The following is a 23,631-nucleotide window of genomic DNA, read 5'->3' as shown; positions in this document are numbered from 1 at the left end:
CCAGCTAACACCACAGATAACCAGATGGCAAGAGGCAAGTGCAAGAAAGAAAATAAGCAACAGAAACCACGGCTACTTGGCATCATCAGAACCCAATTCTCCCACCACAGCAAGCCCTGGATACCCCAGCACACTGAAAGAGCAAGACTAATTTAAAATCACATCTCATGATGTTGGTAGAGGATGTTAAGAAGGACATAATAACTCCCTTAACACAGGTAACACAGTTAGAAGCCCCTAAAGAAGAAACACAAAATCCCTTAAAGAATTACAGGAAAACACAGCTGAACAGGTGAAGGATTTGAACAAAACCATCCGGGATATAAAAATGGAAATAGAAACAATAAAGAAATCACAAAGGGAGACAACCCTGGAGATTGAAAACCTAGGAAAGAGATCAAGAGTCATAGACGTAAGCATCACCAACAGAATACAAAAGATAGAAGAGAGAATTTCAGGTGCAGAAGATACCATAGAAAACATTGTCACAACAATGAAAGAAAGCATAAAAAAACAAAAAGCTCCTAACCCAAAACATCCAGGAAATCCAGGACACAATGAGAAGACCAAACCTAAGGATAATAGGTATAGAAGAGAGGGTAGATTTCCCCACTTAGAGGGCCAGTAAATATCTTCAACAAATTTATAGAATAAAACTTTGCTAACCTAAAGAAAGAGATGCCCATAAATATACAAGAAGCCTACAGAACTCCAAATAGATTGGACCAGAAAAGAAATTCCTCCTGTCACACAATAATCAAAACACCAAGTGCACAAAACAAAGAATATTAAAAGCAGTAAGGGAAAAAGGTCAAGTGACATATAAAGGCAGACCTATCAGAATTACATCAGACTTCTCACCAGAGACTATGAAAGCTAGAAGATCCTGGGCAGATGTCATACAGACCCTAAGAGAGCACAAATGCCAGTCCAGGCTACTATCCCCAGCAAAAATCGCAGTTACCATAGATGGAGAAACCAAGATATTCTATGACAAAACCAAATTTACACAATATTTCTCCACAAATCCAGTCCTACAAAGGATAGTAGATGGAAAACTCCAACACAGGGAGGGAGACTGCACCCTAGAAAAAGCAAGAACATAATATTCTTTCAAAAAAACACAAAAGAAGATAACCACACAAACATAATTCCTCTTCTAACAACAACAACAAAACAGGAAGCAACAATCACTATTCCTTAATATCTCTTAATCAGTTTGGTGGTACTACCTGAGGACCCAGGTATGACCACTCCAGGGCATATACCCAGAAGATGCCCCAACATGTAATAAGGACAAAACACATGCTCCACTATGTTCATAGCAGCCATATTTATAATAGCCAGGAGCTGGAAGCAATCCAGATGTCCCTCAACAGAGGAATGGATACAGAAAATGTTGTACATTTACACAATGGAGTACTACTCAGCTATTAAAAACAATGACTTCATGAGATTCACAGGCAAATGATTGTATCTAGCAAATATCCTGTGTGAGGTAACTCAGTCACAAAAGAACACACATAGTATGTACTCACTGATAAGTGGATATTAGGCAAGAGTATGGAATACCCATGATACAACTCATGGACCTCATGAAGCTCAAGACCAAAGAATGGATGGTTCAATCGTACTTAGAAGGGAGAACAATATAATCAAGGGAAGTAGAGGGTGGGAGGGACTTGGGAAGAAGAGAGGGGGGGGAAGAGGAGCAGAATCAGGTATGGAAGAAGATGGAGGAGCTATACAGAGGGTCAGGAAATTGAACAGAGGTGTGTAGCAATGGGAATGGGGAACTGGGGGTAGCCACCAGAAAGTTCCAGATGCCAGGAAAGCAAGAGCCTCCCAGGACCATGGGAATCACATTAGCTGAAATACACCACAAAGGGGAGGGAGAACCTGTTGAGACGATATCCAGAGGTTAGGCATGCCCTCCCCCACCCCTCCAAAATTTTAACCCAGAATTACTCCTGTCCTAAGGAAATGCAGGGACAAAGAGTGGAGCAGATGCTGAAGGAAAGGCCTTCCAGAGACTTCTCCACCTGAGGATTCATCCCACATGCAAACATCAAACCCAGATAATATTGCAGATGTCATGAAGTGCTTGCTGACAGGAGCCTGATACAGCTTTCTCCTGAGAGGCTCTGCCACAGCATGACCAATACAGATTTGGAGGCTTGCAGCCAACCATAGTACTTAGCACAGGGACCGCAATGGAGGAGTTAGGGGAAAGACTGAAGGAGCTGAAGTGGTCTTATCTGGCATCAGTGGGAGGGGAGGCCCTTGGTCGTGTAAAGGCTCCATGCCCAGTGTAGAGGAATGCTAGGGCGGTGAGGCAGGAATGGGTAGGTGGGTGGAGGAGCACCCTCATACAAGCAGGATAAGGCGGGATGGGATAGGGGGTTTGCAGACAGGAAACCAGGAAAGGGGATAACATTTGAAATATTAACAAAATATCCAATTAAAGATTAACAAACCTCATTTTAAAGAAGAATAGAGAAAAGAGTAGGGAAAGATGGCACTAAGGAATCATTACCTTAGCCTGTGGTTAAGATTCCCTGTTTTACAAGATGCCTTTCCTTTTCGTTACAATGCAGGCAGAATTCATCGGAGAAGCTCTGTAGTCTTTATGACATTGTCCTTAGTCTGTAGACATTTTTGAGGGTCAAAGGCAAAACCCTTATTCTCCTGTCTTATTTATTTAGCCTCATACTTCCTTATACGTGTGTCCTGTTGACTGAAATGTAACTAGCAAACCAATGTTCCACATTACTTAATCTTTCTTACTTCTGAATATTCCTTCAGTTTATGAGAGTAACAGCTATATTTAGGCTTAAGAATTTATTATACTTGAATTAAACAAACCCAGGCTTCATCTGTTCTTGCTTGTAGTTTCTCGGGTTGAACACTTGTAAAATAACATGGAAAGAGCTTTAATCTTTTAGTATCTTCTTTTCAAGCCCTTCGAGTCAAGCCTGACTCACTTGGGGTTAGTTATGAGCAGGCACTGATTCATGATCAGGAGAACTGGGGAAGAGAAGGGTGCTGCAAGAGCTGCATGCAGATTCCCTGGAATGGAATGTGGCTGTTAAAGCACCTGCTGAAACAAGCCTTCTTAAAGCCTTCTCGTCTTCTTAAAGCTCCACGGCTGCCATGGTGTGTTCCAAATCCCTCTCAGGAAGAAACTGTTAGGTCACATTCTAGCCAGTCCTGCTTCAGAGTCAGCTAGGTCCCGTAGTGTAGAAAGCCAGCTAGGTCATCCTGCCTTGACCCTGCATTAGTTCGGAATTTAATTCTGCCACAGTAGTTCTCAATCAAGTATTTCTATTATGATCCACAACAGTAGGAAAATTAGTTATGAAGTAGCAGTGAAGTACTTTTCTGCTTGGACATCAGCACAACGTAAGGAAATGTGAGAACCACAGCTCCCTGGGACCACTTGCAGGTGACCTCAGTCTTCTGGTGCCTGGTCCCTCACATGAAAACTGAAGGCTTGCCTTGTGTGCTGCTACCTTTTGTGGGGCTTCAGGGTTACTGTATGTATTGTTTTATTAGATATTTTCTTCATTTACATTTCAAATGCTATCCCGAAAGTCCCCTATACTCTCCCTCCACCCTGCTCCCCTATCCACCCACTCCCACTTCTTGGCGCTGGCGTTCCCCTAAGTAGGGAATATAAAGTTTGCAAGACCAAGGGGCCTCTCTTCCCAATGATGACCGACTAGGCCATCTTCTATTACATATGCAGCTAGAGACACGAGTTCTGGAGGTACTGGTTAGGGTTGCAAACCCCTTCAGCTCCTTGGGTGCTTTCTCTAGCTCCTCCATTGGGGGCCCTGTGTTCCATCCTATAGATAACTGTGAGCATCCACTTCTGTATTTGCCAGGCATGGCATAGCCTCACAAGAGACAGTTATATCAGGGTCCTTTCAGCAAAATCTTGCTGGCATATGCAATAGTGTCTGCATTTTGTGGCTGATTATGGCATGGATCCCCGGGTGTGGCCCATCCTTTCTTCTCAGCTCCAAACTTTGTCTCTGTAACTCCTTCCATGGGTATTTTGTTCCCTATTATAAGGAGGACTGAAGTATCCACGTGTTGTCTTCCTTCTTCTTGATTTTCTTGTGTATCTTGGATATTCTAAGTTTCTGGGCTAATATCCACTTATCAGTGAGTACAAATCATTTGAGTTCTTGTGTGATTGGGTTACCTCACTAAGGATGATATCCTCCAGATCCATCCATTTGCCCAAGAATTTCATAAATTCATTGTTTTTAAAAGCTGAGTAATATTCCTTTGTGTAAATGTACCACATTTTCTGTATCCATTCCTCTGTTGAGGGGCATCTGGGTTCTTTCCAGCTTCTGGCTATTATAAATAAGGCTGCTATGAACATAGTGGAGCATGTGTCCTTCTTACCAGTTGGGGCATCTTCTGGATATATGCCCAGGAGAGGTATTGCTGGATCCTCCGGTAGTACTATGTCCAATTTTCTGAGGAACCGCCAGACTGATTTCCAGAGTGGTTGTACAAGCCTGCAATCCCACCAACAATGGAGGAGTGTTCCTCTTTCTCCACATCCACGCCAGCATCTGCTGTCACCTGAATTTTTGATCTTAGCCATTCTGACTGGTGTGAGGTGGAATCTCAGGGTTGTTTTGATTTGCATTTCCCTGATGATTAAGGTTGTTGAACATTTTTTCAGGTGCTTCTCTGCCATTCGGTATTCCTCAGTTAAGAATTCTTTGTTTAGCTCTCTACCCCATTTTTAATGGGGTTATTGGAATTTCTGGAGTCCAGCTTCTTCAGCTCTTTGTATATATTGGATATTAGTCCCCTATCAGATTTAGGATTGGTAAAAAATCCTTTCCCAATTTTATGAGGTTCCATTTGTCAATTCTTGATCTTACAGCACAAGCCATTGCTGTTCAGGAATTTTTCCCCTGTGCCCATATCTTCGAGGCTTTTCCCCACTTTCTCCTCTATAAATTTCAGTCTCTGGTTTTATGTGGAGGTCCTTGATCCACTTAGACTTGAGCTTTGTACAAGGAGATAAGAATGGATCAATTTGTATTCTTCTACATGATAAGTGCCAGTTGTGCCAGCACCATTTGTCGAGCTTTGCTTGTGTTTATATAGAGGGCCTTCTTTTCTTGTCCCCCATTCCCCTTGATTCTTATTCTTTCTGCCTCCTTCTGGGTGGTTCCCTGAGCCATAAAGATCAGGGTGGGGGGCTTTGATAGAGACGTCGCATTGGGTAGTTTTTATTTATTTAGTTAGTCTTGATTGCTAACTTGTGGTACTGTTGGGCCGAGGCAGAATGTTTAGGAGGTGTGACCGAGTAGAAGGAGGTTAGGTCATCTGGGGCATGCCCTTGCCAGGAATGTTGAAGCCCCCATCCCTGTTCTTTCTGTCTTCACTACCTGACAGCTACCGAAGCACAAATCTTTGGTTTACTGCACATTCTCTGCTTTGTTTCCCTACTAGGCCAAAGCAACCTGGTAACCCAATTTAGATCCTTTACATGTCTAATGAGGCATGTGTATGCCTACATTCTGACATTGTGTATGCACAAGCATATGTACACACAACACACTCGTTCTTATGCTATAATAATGAGGTGAAAAATTCATAACTGAAGAGACATAGTGGCCCTGTAATCAAGTGACTTCTGGCATATCGTACGTGAAAAAAACCTATTTTGAATAACTACACACTCAGTTATTTCAAAACGTGACGAGGGTTTTAAAAGGAAAGTATCAGCTGCTACTTGGGAACACAGAAAAAGAAAGCTCAATTTATATTGAGTGCTTCAAGTGAGACTGGGACCCCAAAACTGAGAAGAGAGATCTGGGTAACCAGGAAACCTGATGGCAAAGGTGGAAGTCAGAGAAGACCATATACAGAAGGAAACATATACAGTGAAGTTCTGACTGAGATGAGACACAGCACAGGGAGGTAGACAGACAGAGATAGGTCTGTGAACTGCTACTAAGCAAAGCTGTTACAAAATGTGGAGGAGATACTGGGGATGGAGTCAAAACCCCTTGGTTGCCTAACCACAAAGTCCTTGCCCGAGCCTCCCCATGGATGAGTTTGCTGTGACTTTGCAGCATGATTTCCTCTGAAAGCCTGGTACCCTGGCCAAAGGCAACTGTGTACCCACATCACCACTACAACGTCTATAAGAGTCTAGACTCCACATTGAGAGCTGTAATATATTAAATCAAAAAATGTTCTAAGGAATGCTACATTGAAGCAGTCAAGTTATATTGATTATTCCAAAAACCACAGATGTCCCAATTGCATGGTTGTTGAATTATGCACTGCTGGGATCCTATTTGTAAGTCTGTTAACAGTTGTTGCATGAGGTTTCTTCCAAGCACATATTTCTAAGGATGCCCTTAATGCAAATGACCGTCTTTGTTTCCTAATGAACTTAGGAGGAACGTTTCTTTAAGCATTGAGCCTATGAATTGACATGAAAACAAATGATGATTTAATTTTGCCTGTTCTCAATACTCCAGTGTAACTAATTCCCCCTATTATCAGCTTGTGGTTGCCCTGGGAATTTTTACATTTGGTCAGAACTCATTATAGATCTATTAGAAGTGAAATGCCCTTGAATCATTGGCTTGTCTCGTTGCTATGGCATCTTTGATGGATGATCCTCCCTCTAAGAGTGTGCACTCTGGTTTCTATCTATTTACAGTCACTGCAGAATGAGAGCTAGTGTCTTGAGCCCTAAGGACATGATTTCTTCCCTCCATCAGAATTCTAAAGAGTATACTGTTTCATTTGTCTTAGATTTTTCTTAATCCTCTGAGGACTCTGGAAAACAGGATGGCTGCAAACAAGCCCAAGGGTCAGAATTCTTTGGCCTTACACAAAGTCATCATGGTGGGCAGTGGTGGTGTGGGCAAGTCTGCCCTGACTCTGCAGTTCATGTACGACGAGGTAAGTGCCCAACCTCTCCTGAATAAAGCTTAAGCTTCCACTGAGGAGCCTCCACCCTAGCTGTAGTGGTATTTGGTAGGATTCCTTAACTCCTTGGAGCTCCTAATACTTTTTCCATTTTAAGTTGAGAGCCAACATCAGTAACTACTTAATTTTACAAGTCAAAAACTCATGAGCCAGTCTCTAGACCCCAGGCTTAAAAAAAAGGGGGGGGGGAGGCAGAAGCAGTACTAAAACTGTTCGTTCATTTGCATATTCTATACTGTTTATTTCTTATCTAGTCTTCTCTCAAACTCACCTTTGTATTAGCCCTTCCCTCCTTTTCTTAGGTTGGGATTTGAGACAGGGTCTCACTCACAAGTCTATATTGGCTTGAAAAGCTCAGGGCAGTTTGTGTGCCCCAGCTTCCCACATGTGAGATTGCAGGCCTGAGCCACCATGCCCACTACTAGTCCCTTTCCTGCCAATAAGGAAGCCAAACTAAGAACATTCATGTTTTAACTTTCCTAAAATAGGTAAGAGATTTTACTCTAATAGCTGTAATTACAGTGCTTTGTCAAAGTGACAACTGAAAACAAGTATACAAAACAGTTGATTACTAATTATGTACTAAAAACAGTAAAATGCTCCACAACATCAAATAAACCAGTCCTGAGGTTTCCCCAAGAGAAGTGGAACAGTTCTAGCTTCTTCAGTGTTTATCAAAACACAAAAGAAAAAAATAGAGGTCATCTTTGGGCAGCAGGTCAGACCCTTGCAGGCTGAGGAAGACAACAGCTTCAAACATGGAGGTAAGCATGCTCATGAATGTGGGGCTGGAGTAGACCTACCCACCCAACCTGCACCAGCTCCTCCTGATTTCTGCCAGCATGTCCAAATGAGCCCAAAACCAGCTGGGAATGTGGGTTGTCTCTGGCCCAGGCTTTCACCAGCCAAAGACAAGGCCAGGCCCTGGACCCTTTGACCATCAGCTCATCCCTAGGTGACTATGTGATCACAAGTATAAGCAAGCTGTGGTATACAGGTGACCCAAAGGCAGTCATGTCACAGGGTCTCAGCTGTGGTCATGCAGCCGAGAGTAGTTTGTTCCCACAGGGTAACAGCCAATCAAGTGGGTTAGTGTTGAGGTTGCTAAAGCAAAACTTACCCCAGACACATGCACCCTTCTGTGTGATGAAGTTTCTCATCTTGCTTTTTTTTTTATTTTAATGCACTGACTTTGTGTTGAAAACCAACCACCAAAATGGATCCTGACACTGATGTCCAGCCCTATGGCTCTGGGAATCAGGTGCCCTGACACCTAGCTAGATCCTTCCTTAGTACTAACAGAGAGTTGGTTCTCTTTTCATAATCAAAAGGCTAAGTAACATTGCATGGGGGCACCAGAAACGGTCTAGGTAGAAACAGAAACCATTTACATTAAATAAAAGCTTGGCTGTAGACTGTATGTACATGTGACCCATCCATGGAGACAGCTCCTACACCTAGGACGGTGGAGTCAGACTTGCAGCATGAGAAGATAGCTGAGGGCAGAGAAAAGGAACTGACTGGGGAAGGGTCTGGTTCACTTCTGCTTCCAGATTGATTAGACAGCCAGTCTGGTCCTCTATAGAACCAGCCCCACTGGTAGGGCAGGTGACCTGAATGTACCAGTTCCTGTGGCATAGAGAGTGCAGCCCCAGCCTGAGTGTGATTTCAGCTACACTGTGGCACTGGGGAGGTCCAGTTGGTATCTGCCTGTAGGCAAACACCAGAATAGCATCCCAGCTAAGCCTCAGCCAGGATCCTTATGAGCTCCTCGGAAGCCTCATTCGCACACCCTCTGTCATTGCTGTCTACTGTAGAGATCAAACCTCGGGCATTCTGTAAATAGTGGGATGTTTTTCTGGCTGCCCATACCCCAGATGGTGAAACTGATGTTCTTGTACTCAGCAGTCAACACCCTGAAACTAGTGGTGAGAGAATGGTGATTATTGCTTCACCACACTTCAGTTGTATGGTGGGAATGGTCATCAGGGTTTCACCATGCTGCAGTTTATATAGAATTCTTGACATTCCTGCAACATCCAGGCCCATCCTGAGAAGGTTTGTTTGTTCCTTTCTTCCTCTCTCTCTCTCTCTCTCTCTCTCTCTCTCTCTCTCTCTCTCTCTCTCTCCCTCTCCCCCTCTCCCCCTCTCCCCCTCTCCCTCCCTCCCTCCCTCTCCCTCTCTCTCTCTCTCTCTCTCTCTTTCTTTCTTTCTTTCTTTCTTTCTTTCTTTCTTTCTTTCTTTCTTTCTTTCTTTCTTTCTTTTTTTTCAAGAGAGGTCCTTGAAGAAGTTTACAAAGATATTTCCCATGCTGTTATACAGAGAGAAGTGATACTGGTCACAGACTTCAGCAGAGGCTGCTCAGACTGGGCATTGGTTTCACACTCACAGAATGGTGGGGTTCTTAGTGTTGTGTTGATTTATTTATTTTTATTTCATGTTCATTGGTTGGTGCTTTGAATACGAGTATGTCTGTATAAAGGTATCAGATCTCCTGGAATTAGAGCTGTAGACAGTTATGAGGTGCCATGTGGGTGCTGGGAATCGAACTTGGGTCCTCTGAAAGGGCAGCACATGCTCTTACTGCTGAACCATCTCTCCAGCCTCCATCAGCTTTTTAGCTTTCAATGGATGACTAAGCACAGTGTTAGAAAAAGTAATGGTAGAATGTTGGATAATACAGTTACTAAAACATTATGTTGTAAATAATTGTTGACTGTCTACCACAGTGATTCTCAACCTGTGGGTTACCTAAGACCATCAGAAAGCACAGATATTACAGTTCATAACAGTAGCAAAATTACAGTTATGAAATGGCAACAAAAATAATGGTATGGTTGGGCATCACCACAACATGAGAAACTGTGTTAAAGGGTCATAGCCTTAGGAAGATTTAGAACTGCTGCTCTACCGTGTACTATTTGCTGTTCTAGACTTAGCATGTATAGAACTGAGTATGTAGTAGTTTTGGGCCCCTGCTGTCAAAGGTAGATAACTAGTAACTTACATAAACATTAAGCAAATAATGAAAATGTTGATTAAAAGCCTACAATATGTGTGTGTGTGTGTGTGTGTGTGTGTGTGTGTGTGTGTGTGTGTGTGTGTACATAATAATGGAGTGAGGATGACGATGTTGTAAAGTCAGACCATCTTGTTCTGAAAGGCTAAGGTTTCTAGAGAGTGGTCTCCCCTGGTACTAAAACTTGTCACCTTTTAGAGAAAGGCATAGTGGTATTTATCTAAAATTTGGCTTATAAGTTATTTCCACAGCTTTGGAACCAAAATCTTGTTTTATTTAAAGTCATCTAGAGTGGGATTCTAAATTTGATAAAAAGTATATATGTGTAATGTGTTTCGTATGTATGGTATTTCTAGATTGAAAATGCACTAATTTCAAGGTGTAAACAGCCTAGAAGTAAGACTTCAACCCAGTCTTTTTGCAGATAAAACAGCTGACCAGTAATCTAAAATGAAAATTGGTACAGCTTTTACTATTTGGCGAAAACATGTAAAGAGTAGTGACTTCTAAATAAGATTTTGTTAAAAGTAAAAATAATTTTAAAAACGGATGTGTTTGTGTGTGTGTGTTTTGTAGTTTGTAGAGGACTATGAACCTACCAAAGCGGACAGCTACAGGAAGAAGGTAGTCCTGGACGGGGAAGAAGTGCAGATCGACATCTTAGATACAGCGGGGCAGGAGGACTATGCTGCAATTAGAGACAACTACTTCCGAAGTGGGGAGGGATTCCTCTGTGTCTTCTCTATCACAGAGATGGAGTCCTTCGCAGCTACCGCGGACTTCAGGTATGGCTGAGCCTAATCTCATGTAAACACACAACAGTTCTTCCCAGAAACAGGTGGATAACTGAAGTTTCTTGCTCGTTAATCGTTACTGTCTTGAATAGTGTCTTTCCACTTCAATATCAGTGTGTGATTCTGGCCGCTGTAGATATACACATATATATTCATTCAGGGCTTACAGTTGTCCAGGTGCTGGCTACGTTGTAGTTTCAAGTGCCCAGAGAACCTTTATGCCTTACTAAAGTGTTTCAAAGTAACATGTCTACTGGTGTGGTGGGATAGGGACCACAGTGATGCTCCACATCTTCTCTGCAATGGTCAGTTTCTCAGCACTTGTGTCATCCTCTTTATTATATAGGTGCCTAGAGTTTTTAAAATACAATAATCTTATCAACTAAATTTATAAAGTGAATCACTGTAGATTAGCATATTTGACTTTGTTCTACAGTATACACTGTGTACCTAATTGGAGTTTGACATAGGTTTGGTTTAGAGGAGATGACATCACTGTCTGTCTGAGAGCTATCGGCGTGAACCGTCTCTGAAGCAATCTTGAAAGTACTCAGTTCATCATACAAGTTGCTCTTTACTTACAGAGTTTTGTATCTGTGATTGGAGTTCTATCATGCAAGGCACAGGAGAAGCATGTGTTATACTCTACAGAATCCTGAATACATCCTCTAATCAGGGTTTGCAGCCTAGTTGTATATATAAGGCATGATACAAAACCCCTTTACATGGAGGGTAAAGTAGGAAGAGATCATGATAGAAGATCCAGAAAGGGAAGGAAGGCATTCAGAGAACATTATAAAAAAGATGACCCTGGGAGAAAAGACGATATTTAAGTGTTGGAACACTTATATACTTGAAACTCGAGAGCTCTTAAAGAATCTTAGAGAGCAGTCTTCCCCCACGCACCCCAAACAAAGGCATGTGGTTGAGAAAATGCACAAGATAAACTGATCTATAAGATCAAATCTGTTGGTTTCTGTAGAAGAATTTCATATGTGATACTGCATAGTGGATGACGGATCCACTTGGAATCAGTGAGACGTGGAAAATTATATAAGTGCTAATACATGCTCTTTCATTCTTCCAGAAGATACCAAAGAGTTTATTATGAAGCAGGCATTGCTGTTGATAATGGAATAGGATTTTTTTTTTTCCATAGCTATGGTTGACTGGGAAGTCAGGGTAATTCGTTGCTTCTCTGTGTACTTCCAGTGCAGTTTCCTTCCCATAAAGAAGAGCAGCCCCAGTGACTCATCAGCACCAAGAAAGTCAGTTTGAAACAGTCTGACTGGTAACAGACGCCACTCTCCATGATTCAACCTGAAAGTTAGCACCAGAGCTGTCCCTAAATACGTCCAGCCTTCACCCTTCCTGCTCATCTGTCACCAAGGCAGGCCATTGCTTCCCATCTCCTTAAATGTGCTTGCGACACTAGTATCACACTTACCATACCACACTTTTTTAAATGTGTGTGGGAGTTTTGCCTGCTTGTATGTCTATGCACTGCGGGAGCCAGAAGAGGGTAGTAGATTCCCTAAAGCGGAAGTTCCAGTTTTTAGCTACCAAGTGTATGGGAATAGAAGCCTGCCCCTCTGGAATAACAGCAAGTGCTCTGACCCTCTGAGCCATCTCTCCAGCTCCACACTTATCCAGCCTTTTTACTGAACTTACACATTTTTTTTTCTTACCAGGAAAAAGTCTTTCTCAAGAACCCATTTCTTTCTTTCTCACACGTACCGTTTATAATCATATAACAGTGTAACATGTGGCTGATTGACACTGGATTTGAGAACTGTGAACTTTTTACCCATTTCTTTCTCCCATGCATGGTTTATAATCATATAACAGTGTAACACGTGGCTGATCGACACTGGATTTGAGAACTGGGAACTGTTTGGACCTACCTTTCCTTACTTCAGAAATAAAATTGGGCCAAGTTTTAAAGGGATTGTCATATTTTAAAATTTCTATAGTAATGTCTGAACTTGAACTGGACTAACATGTAACAGTAAGCCTGGCAGTAGGGTAGCACATGGGCATCTGTGCTGCAGAGTAAATGTGCGGCCTGAAACCATGAGACTCTGCCTCTCAAAAGAGATTTTGTTTTTACCAGCCCTGGTAACAAACTGTGATGGGCCAAAATTCTGCACATGTTTGTGTTGCTATAACTCAGCATCTCTTAACAATTTCAAAGGTATAGCATGTCTATGATAGCTAGGTACTCTAAGGTATTTATTTTGTTTCTTATTTTAAATGTTTAATTCTATCTCTTTGTCTATTTATTTATTTAGCGTATGGACATACGCTGCAGGACACATTGTGGGAATCCATGCTCTTCTAGCATATGGGTCCCAGAGAATGAGCTCAGGTGGTCTGCCTTGGCCACAGACGCCTCTGCCAGCTGAGCCATTCAGCCAGCCCATGTGTCATCATTTCGAAAGTGAAAAGGCCAAACGTGTTTTCAGATACCTGTAACTCAAGTTCTCTGTGATACTGAGGCAGAAGGGTCACAAGTTCAAAGCCAGGCCACACTGGCAACTTACTGAGACTTCTCTCAAGAATGAAAGGAATTGGGGCTGGAAAGATGGCCAGTGGTTAAGAGCACTGACCGTTCTCCCAAAGGTCCTGAGTTCAAATCCCAGCAACCACATGGTGGCTCACAACCATCTGTAATGAGATCTAACACCCTCTTCTGGGATGTCTGAAGACAACTACAGTGTACTTATATATAATGATAAATCTTTAAAAAAAAAAAGAATGAAAGGAATTGAGGACATAGCTCAGTAGAGTCACTCTTTTTTTTAATAAATTAGATTTTATTAGTGTTAATTTTTTCTTTTTTTCTTAATTTTTTTATTATTTAAATGCATTTATACATCAAACATATTAATAATATTGAGTATTTTGAGAATCAAATAATATATAAAAATTATTTTCAACTTTTATATTTATATCCTTTCACACCCTAAAAATATCACTACTGAATATTTAATCCTGTCTATAACTGAGGATCATATATCTAATGTTGAATACTAAATTGTTTCAAAACATACAAAATATTCTTTGGGAATTAAGCAAAGTAAAAGAGCATAAAATATTAAAAATGAATCATTAAGAAATATATTCAAAATCCTTATATGATACCACATGACATAGTGTGAGAGTATTTAAAACACATTATATAGCGCTTTCATAGTGTGCGCAAAGCCTGGGATTCAATCTTATGACCTTAAAATAAATACACAAGCTAGCTAGGCATCTTGCTCCAGTAATAAGGCGCCTGTGACTCATTCTATACTTGACTGTGTACCACACGCAGTTATAAGCACAGCAACAGTGTGAGTATCGATCGCATTGTCAGTCCACCTTACATATGAGGAAGCTGAGGCAAAGAAGCACCTTGCTCAGAATCACATGGCTAGGAAGAGCAGAGTCATAGTACTTTACAATCCGTGATACCTTGTAACACATGACATCTTTGTATTCAAGAGCTATCTATGGAAATCTCTGTCTGTGTGGGACCTTTGGAGTGTAATTAGAGTAGTGCTATCTATCTCTGAAAGCTTCTTCCACAATATCAGTTTAATTAAGAGAAAAACTGAGAGACTCAGTCATGTTCCTCTAATCTTTCAAGCTCCTCATCACATCAGGATAGTCTGAGAGTCCACACAGCCTGTTGGAATGTCGGGAAGCTAAGTGCTGAAGGAGCGCTTGGAGCAGAAAAAAAAAAAAGATGCTGTGCACGAATGCTTGTGTCAGGACATTTGCCTAGTGTCCCACACCGAAAAGAAAACACTAAAATAAATACAAATAGCAGGATATGAGTTTGGATCTGGATTGTAAGTGGTAGGTGAGGGTAGGTGAGTTGCTGATGCACAAAATGTGCTCACACTTACAGCAGCAACCAGGGAAAGCCATGGCTCCTGCCCTGGAGCCCGTCCTCACGGCTTTTCTGCTACTGCCATGCTGGCGTTTCCTACTTTGCTGTAGTTTTCTATCCTTAGTTAAGGGAATATATATCTAAATTAATTGTTGGCAGGTAACAGATGAACTTGGTACTATCTAGAAACATGCTTGTAAATAAATTCTGATTGCAGATGGCTAGTTGTTATTCTGAGGGGTTTGTTTGTTTACTTGTTTTGGTTTTAGATTTATTTTATATGTATGAGTCTTTTTGGCCTGCATGTAACTATGTGCACCGTAAGTGTGCCTAGTCCCCACAGGAATCAGAAGAGGGCATCAGATCCCTTGGAGCTGGTATTAGGAATGCTTGTGAACCATCATGTGAGCACTGGAAACTGAACCTGGATCCTCCGGAGGCAAGAGTGACACATGCTCTTGACTGCTGAGCCATTGCTCCAGTCCCTATTATGTGATGTTTAATGTACAGACATTGTGTTAATACTTTCTTGCTTGCTTTTACTTATCTAGGGAGCAGATTTTAAGAGTAAAAGAAGATGAGAATGTTCCATTTCTCCTGGTTGGTAACAAGTCAGATCTAGAAGATAAAAGGCAGGTTTCTGTAGAAGAGGCAAAAAACAGAGCTGACCAGTGGAACGTTAACTATGTGGAGACGTCTGCTAAAACGCGCGCCAACGTTGACAAGGTAAATTGTTCTCATTGTTACTGTGCCATGTATCTAAAGGCCCTGTTACCCTACTTTAATCTAGACTCCAGGATCCAAACTATAATTTAGTACAGTGATTTCATTTGTTTGTTTGTTTGTTTGTTTGTTGTTTTTAGTTTGCTTTTATTTATTGAGGGTGGGAGGGAGCCGTAGCACACTTGTAGAAGTCAGAGGACAGTCTCTTTTCTCCTCCCACCATGGATTAAACTCAAGTCCTTGGGCTTGTGGCAAGCACCTTTACCCACAGAGCCATTTCACCAGCTCTGACAGACTGAGTGTATCATCTGTAAATGTTTAAGTAAGACAGTAGAAATTCACCTTGTCTTGGGCCTTCTCAGATATAAGAACTACAGACAAGCGTACTTTTTTAAGTCATCAGAAGTCCTCATCCCACTCACTGCCTTCATTTTTCATGGCATTGTATAGTGTAAAAGCAGCTCTAGATCCTACCGTGCCAGCACTGTGTGTGCTCTGACTGATGCCTGCCTAGTGTTATGTAAGGCCTCTGAAGGGAGGGTGCCTTCTGGATGGAACCCTTTCCAGGATTAGGGGAGATTATCTTCAGGGCTGAGATGGCTCTGGTGCTTGGAGACTCCCAGTGGGGTTCTCTCTAGAGGCGCCCCTTAAACCCAGTGTGCACCCAGTTGTCCTGAATCCTAACAGGCACACAGCCTTAAGGCTCACCACTAAGGATTTTGCTTCATTTGTTCTAGAATCGGAATATGCATTTCTAGAAAGCTTACATTGCTCTGGGTGGCAGTGAGCTTTTGTAGTTCAGTCTGCTTATACTTAGAGGTCCATAATACTGAGTCAGGAAGCATGAGGTTGGTCAGCCATAGTAGAGGCAGGCAGCTGTCTGTGAGGTCAAAGCCAGCCTAGACTACATAGTCGCAATGAGAATATGTCTTAAGAAGAAACACATGCACACAAGAAAAGAAAAAATTTGAGGCAGAAAGCATCATGAGATAAAGAAAAAAAATCAGAGGTTCTTTCTGTTCATTTATAACAGATATTATGGCTGTGTTGTCATGATTAAGGTTTTTAGTAAGGTGGTCAGACTTAGTACTTGGACACAGCGAGTCCTACAGTTTTTCTCTTCCGTATACTGTGCTGGTTTTCTGTAAGATTATATTAAATATTTGTAAAGTTCTTATAAAATGTATTTTAATATTCAATATGAGGGAGTTTTCAAAGCATAGGCTTATCTGTCTTCCTAATTGTCCTAAGACACTTGTGAACACACTAAAAGTGACTGAGAAGAAGGGGAGAGGGGCAGAGAGGCAAACAGAGGCAGTGCACAGAGATGAGCCATGCTGTCACAGCCGTGTCTAGTCAGCTGACCTCAGAAGAAGCCAGTTGGGATCAGAGCACTCACAGGATAGCGAGAAGACAGCCAGCAGTCCAGCAAGAGTGCAGCCCAAATGCATTACCAGAAAAAAGGGGACATGGCCTTAAACTTAAAAAGGACTTTGTCTTACTTATAAAAACAAATGTACTGTTTAAAAAATATAATGTCATATTTTTTAGCCTGTCTCGTTAGGAAAAAAATGAAAGTATATTATTGGCAAGAAATGTACAAAAAGCCTCATATTTATAGAAGGGCAATGTGGTCATTATCTCTCAAAAGTGTGACCCAGCACTTCAGATTCTAAAAGTGTATGTTGTCCTAGTGTGGACAGGGAAAGTAGCACAAATCCCATTCCTAACCAAAAAGCTATTTGTAATTGAGTGGCTAGGAAAGAAAAATGCAGTTTTCCCCAGTGTGCCATCACTGCTGTGCTAACCTACACCCAGGTCAGGTCCTGGGCTCAGGAGCAGTTGGCCAGCACAAGAGCGGCTCAGTAGGTTTCTCTGTGCTCTCTGTTTTGTTTTTGTGCTTTTCATACTATTTTGTCTTTGGGGGTGGTTTGTTTGTTTGATTTTTTTTTTCAGAGAGAAAGAATAAAGTTGGGTTGGCAGGGAGGTGGGAAAGACTGGGAGGAGTTTCAGGAGAAAAAGATTATGATCAGAATATTATGTGAAAAAAATTAAAGTCCATTAATTCAAAAGTATTAAAATAAAAATTAAAATGTATTTTCTGGAAAATTATAATACACATATAAATATATTTACAACGGTAGTAATTGAAACAGAATTTATAGATGCGAAAGACCAAAGCTACGTGTGTCCAATGACAGACTTGTTTTAAGTCACAATGAGTCCTTATACTGAACCCCACTACTGAAAGGAAAAATTGCATTTAACCACTGAGCCATCTCTCCCCTGGCACCCACAGGTTTCCTACTACAAACAGTACTTCACCAAACTTTCTGAGGTTATTAGAAAAAGATTCTTCTTTATCTGAGGTGACAAAGTACCCACCACAGCAGTGTGCTTTATAAGACAGTTTTCTTAGTCTTTACCAGCCCAACTAAGACAGCCCTAAAAACTTGCAAGAGGGCTGGTGAGATGGCTCAGTGTTACTCTTCCGAAGGAACTGAGTTCAAATCCCAGTAACCACATGGTGGCTCACAACCATCCGTAATGAGATCTGACGACCTCTTCTAGTATGTGTGAAGTTAGCTACACACCAGATATAATAATAATAATAATAATAATAATAATAAATTTTTTTTAAAATTGCCAGAACATGGTGAACCCTGATTACCGATGAGACTGCATGTGCTTTGATTGACTGATTGATTGACCCAGTCATCTGCCCATCTGAAGTCTTTCTGCCCATCTGCCTAATGGCTTACATACCTTTTGATTTGTGTCTACTTTAGAATAATAACATTAATCTTCTGTCCACTTCATTTGCTGTCATTATTGTCTCCTAGTCTGTTACATGTCTTCATGTGGCATACTTTATCTTTCACCATGGGAAAAATAGATTATACTGTCAGATTTTGATTATTCTATTTTGTGATTTCTGAATTGTGTAGCTTTCTTAGAGCTTACAACCATTCTAAGCTACATGTATACACACATATACACACAAATTACTTTCTTTGTGTATTATTTTTTATAATAGTTTCTTGGTTCTCTTGACAATTTAATAGTCTCAAGTGTGAACTCAGGGCCACTAAATACTTAAAACTAGAAATACTGGTGAGGGCAGTTTTTATTTTTTAGCCACAGATATTTTAAGTCAAGCGTAAACCTGTGAGTTTGTTTTGTCTGTCTTTATTTTTATTTATGTGAAAAGGTATTTTCTCTGGTCATTAGTGTGGAATTAGAAAGCCAAATTTCATAGGCATTGGGTTGCCCTAAAATGAGAAAAGAGGGTGGAGCCAGGAGAACAAGATAGATAGCCTGGGAGGTGGTTCTGCTATAGGGGGAGTGTTTACCGTCTCCGGGGGTGGGGGGTGGGGAGGGGGGTGTCTGTCTTCCTCTTCCTTGGTTAATGTTTGTTTCAGTTGGCGCTTGAAACAGGACTTAATTCATCAAGTTAGCTGATGCCAACTTGAAATGTTTCCTGCCATGTTTTCTAGTTTGGGTGACTTCTGAAAGTCATTGACTTGTTGGAAAGTTAAGCCTTCTATGTCCTTTTCCTAGTGTACTATATATGTCTGATACAGTGCTGATACAGAGACCAGTACTGGAAGACTCTCACTGGCCAGAAAGGGGGCTTCCTGCTAGAGCTAGTCCCATCTGAATTGGAAGCAGGGGCTTCCAAAATCCCTGGGAGAATTTGAATCCCAACATTGTGGTCTATGGCATTGTGGTATTTCAGCCTTGTATGCTCTCCAGTCCAGAATTTACCTTTTAAACATCCATTCCCTTGTCTATTGAGGCACTAGCATTTTATAGCTTCCTCACTTTCTCACCTAACTGTTACATTTATTGCTCCAGCTCAAAAAATCAGCTATTACCCAAGAATCCCATTTGATGGATTGTTAGTCGGCAGCCTCAACCTGAGAATATTTGCTCATTACCTTCTGGTTATTACCTCTTTGTGGCTTTTCATTGAACAGTGCCAGGAAATCGTTTCTAAAAATAGAAGAAAAGCTCATGAATTCACGCTGTTATTACCCATTCAGATTTTCTATCACAGATCCTTACCTCTTTGAGGTAACACTCATCCTGGAAAGCCTGGCTTCCAGCAGACATTTGTATTGTCCTCCAGTGTGTGAGTCACTTTCACAGCGTGATTCTTGAGACTTGTTTGGCTTTGTTTTTGTTGTTGCTGAGGTTCTGTATGTGTATGTGAGTTCCTGTGCACGCACACACACGTGTGTGTGTGTGTGTGTATGTGTGTGCGTGTGTGTGTGTGTATGTGTGTGCGTGTGTGTGTGTGTGTGTGTGTGTGTGTGTGTGTGTACGTACATGTTGGTATGAGTGTGTGGTATGTTTTTGTATGTGTATGTAGATATAGGTGTGTGTGTGTGTGTGTGTGTGTGTGTGTGTGTGTGTGTGACTCAGAATCACAGGTAGAGTTTCTTGCATGCTAGGCATGATGGTCCTACTTGTTTGAGTTTTATTTTTATCTTTAACACCTAAGGTGAATTTTCCATATACTGTGTTCTAAAGACCCCTGAAATAATTTTTTTCTCTACATGATCATATCATCAACTAGGAATTTAGTCATTGTTTCCAGTTTCAAATTTTAATGAATTTTTGTGTTTTATTTATGGTTTTAGTGGACAAAATTGTAATTTTCCCAGGTGGAAATGTCATTCAGAGGTGCTCGACAGTTCTGATGTCCTCCGTTGCTCTTGAAAATAGTGTTCCTGCTAGTCTAGTTAGTGTCTGGTTCATCCTTTGATAGCTTTATCTTTACAAGTCCAAGCAGATGCACACGCACTCCCTCCATACAAGTACCTTCTCCATACATCTGCACCTGGCAGTTCTCCAGTTAGTTTCCATTGAGAGCTAAAGGCATAATAAGAAAAGCATGTCAGACACTATAGTCTTTGTCACTTGTGCTGTATATATGAGCACACATATTTCTTGTTTGTTTCTAGTCTTATTGAAGGTAGAAGGTTTTATAGTTTAGTTTTTAATTCCATAAGTAGTAATTGAGTTTCTTGAGAAGCTTGGCCAGGTGGTTGGTGAGTTCAGGGTAGGCAGCAAGACTCTAAGGACCAAACAGAATGTAGAACTGTGGACTGTGAGAGCTACCCTCCCTCTTACACTTAGCTTATTATGTAGAACTGTGGACTGTGAGAGCTACCCTCCCTCTCACACTTACCTTATTATATTTTTCTAGGTCTTTCTTTGTTAGAGAACAGATTTGTAGTTGAAATTTAATACCTCAGTTATTTCACTAGCAATTTTTAGTTTCCATGTTAATTTTTTCATTATAAACATAATCATCACCAAATATAAGTTAGCAAAATAGATTTATTGATCACAGAATGCTCATTACATGGTCTGGAGAGATGGCTCAGCTGTGAAAACCACTGGCTGCTCTTGCAGAGGACCCAGGTACAGCGCCCAGCACTCATGACAGCTCACAACTGTCTACAACATCAGTTCCAGGGGATCCAGTGCCTCTGGCCACATCAGGCACAGGGCACACCATTGGTACACAAACATGGGGTACACTGGCACACATACATACATGTATTTAGGCAAAACACTCATACACATAAAATAAAAATAAGTAGCCTTTCAAAAGTATTTTATGTAATCCTTTGAGTCTTATCTTGGGCTCTGCCATTACTATATAGCACTATTTTCATTTGAATCTTGAAAATTACAATAAATAGGTGGGGTTCGTTGTACAATTTACCATGAGGTGTATGTCATTCAGAAAAGCTGCTATTTTCTCAAGTCTCAACTTCCTTGTGTGCTGTCCTCTGCCTGCATTCAGCAGCAAGCCCACCGAGGGACAGCAGCTCTGTGACTGAGCGTTTGCCATCCTGTGCTGGGCCCAGGCTCCCACCTGGGGAAGAGCGGATTCTTAGACAGGATTCTTTGATCCCCAGGGTTTGCTGCTGAGATACAATCATGAATTCATGCCGTTGCTGGTTTTATTTACTCTACTTTCTTATTTCTAGGTATTTTTTGATTTAATGAGGGAAATACGAGCCAGAAAGATGGAAGACAGCAAAGAAAAAAATGGAAAAAAGAAGAGGAAAAGTTTAGCCAAGAGAATCAGAGAAAGATGCTGCATTTTATAATCAAAGCCCAAACTCCTTTCTTATCCTGACCTGACCATACTAATAAATATAATTTATAAGCATTGCCATTGGAGGCTCAATTGACTGAAATTACTTTAACATTTTGGAAATTGTTATGTATCACTAAAAGCATGAATTGGAACTGCACTGGAAGTCAAATTCACTTAAAAAAGAAATTGTGTGGCTTCACCAAGAAGCAGAGTTCAACTTATTTCATAATTGCCTACATTTATCACAGTCCTGAATGTAGCGTGTAAGCTTGGTTTTTTTTTGGGGGGGGGGCAGTCTTTCTCAAACTGTTAATCAAGAGGTAAGATGGGGGCGGGGAAGAAATGACCATTTCCTCTGGTGTTTATTATAAAGCTTAAATTTTATATTATTTTAAAATGTCTTGGTCTTCTACTGCCTTGAAAAATGACAATTGTGAACACGATAGTTAACTGTACTACTTTTTAAGCTGTTGTTATGCAAATCTTGAAGAAGTTACTGGCATGGTTGTTGCATATAGTAAAACTGAGAGTAATTCACCTGTGAATCTGCATATTAATTACCTGATGATTAACTTAGAAAAGAGATGGGAACTTATTATACATGGACATTTTTGAATATGCCTTAATTTAGAAACTGAAAAATAATCCAGTGACATCATTCTGGGTGTGTTCTCACTAGCTCGCGGGGCCACTTGCTGCCCATGTGACGAATAACAGAAGATCTTATCTTGCCAGGCCGTGGAGAGCTACAAGAAAGATTCCTGAGAAATGTCCAACTGCTAGGAGTCTGACCAAATTACAGATGTGTGCCATACTCTGGTTCTTAGAGTTCCAGAGCTCCTTCATTGGTTTTAATAAACTCTAAGGTAGTTAAAGATGAAGGGCCAGCATATATTTATATGATAAGTTTAGATTATGAGCGTGAGTACCAATTAAGTTTGAATGAATGCCCCTTTTATGTAGAGTGCTGGTCCCCAGTCATTGCTGTCTGCAAGTGATGCGCATTTAAGTGTTTAATCTCCTGGGAGCAGGGCACAGGGAAGACTATGAGGAGAGCTAATGTGGTCTGTACAAGGACACTGGAGGAAGTATGTTTGCTACCTGTAAGTTCTAAATGTGTACTCCTGAGGTTACAGTTTGGGTGTTAGGAGAAGTCTTTGTAGTCTCTTTATGTTCATAATGAATACTGTATCAATATTTCCTAACATGAAGCAGTCAAACATGTATGGCACATACTGACCAGACGTCAGTCTGTGATGTTTCCGCTGCAAGAATTCAAGCATGCTGTTAGGAATGTAATTTCAATGGGAAGTAAACCACTATTAGGTTTTTTTTCTTTTCCTCTGTGGGGCTAAGACACTTGATTAAACAGTTTTTCTTGTTGCACAGTCCTAATTTCATAAGGTCAAGGAGACACTCAGGCATTCCAGGAAACAAATGTGTACATGATGTTACCAGAAACAGGCATTCAGGAACTCTACTGTCTAGATACTACATTCAGCTTACCATAAATATTTGTCCTTGAAGGGTTTGATTTAATATTTTCACAGACTAGGCCATGTGCAAAATTAGAGTTCCCTGTGTAACCCCAGCCAGCAGGCCCAGCATGGCTGCGTGCACTCATTGCAGTCTTGTTGAACCAGGGTCCTAACCACTAACATTGCAATTTGCTTTGAGACCTTCCCTGTCCTGGGTACTAGGTGCTATGAAGCCAGCTGACAGAAGCATCACATGTCTTGGGCTGATGCCGCTACCCGGTTCATTTATTTGCAATTTGAGCCATTTAAAGACCAATAAAATTCCTTTTCTATAAATGTCTGTGGTGTTCATTGATGTTTACAGCGTGATAGTCTTACTTTACCACCTGAGTATCTTGAGCAGAGGTTTACAAACAGCTGAATCTTGAGCCATATGTTTGGAGACCTTGGTGTTAGGGCAGATTTCAGGGTGGTGTTGGTGTTCAAGTTTAAGTCACTGCTGGGCATGGGAGGCTGCTGTGACAGCTGCTGGCAGATGGGCTCTGTGCTGTCATAGAGTTCTGTCATCTTCACCTTCGGATGCTTTGAACAGATGGCAGAGTTTGTATTTGTTTCCTAGTCAGGACATTCCA

At 41.2% G+C, this 23,631-nt stretch overlaps 1 protein-coding gene and 1 pseudogene across 1 annotated transcript in view; one reads left to right on the top strand and one right to left on the bottom strand.

Moving 5' to 3' along the window:
• The window catches only part of Rala (v-ral simian leukemia viral oncogene A (ras related)), a 63,643-nt gene extending 40,308 nt beyond the window's left edge, over nucleotides 1–23,335 (top strand). Inside the window, exons 2-5 of the mRNA NM_019491.5 lie at nucleotides 6,808–6,957; nucleotides 10,580–10,788; nucleotides 15,229–15,403; nucleotides 21,409–23,335. Coding sequence (NP_062364.3) covers nucleotides 6,844–6,957; nucleotides 10,580–10,788; nucleotides 15,229–15,403; nucleotides 21,409–21,531 — 621 coding nt within the window. The 5' untranslated portion in view covers nucleotides 6,808–6,843 and the 3' untranslated portion in view covers nucleotides 21,532–23,335. The remainder of the gene's footprint in view (nucleotides 1–6,807; nucleotides 6,958–10,579; nucleotides 10,789–15,228; nucleotides 15,404–21,408) is intronic.
• Nucleotides 8,539–9,042, bottom strand: Gm18362 (predicted gene, 18362; annotated as a pseudogene).
• Nucleotides 23,336–23,631: the final 296 nt, after the last annotated feature.

The sequence above is a fragment of the Mus musculus genome, chromosome 13, assembly GCF_000001635.26.
Source record: "Mus musculus strain C57BL/6J chromosome 13, GRCm38.p6 C57BL/6J".
NCBI lineage: Eukaryota > Metazoa > Chordata > Mammalia > Rodentia > Muridae > Mus > Mus musculus.
The sequence above is the reverse complement of the archived record's forward strand: the minus strand, read 5'-3'. Positions and strand labels throughout refer to the sequence as shown.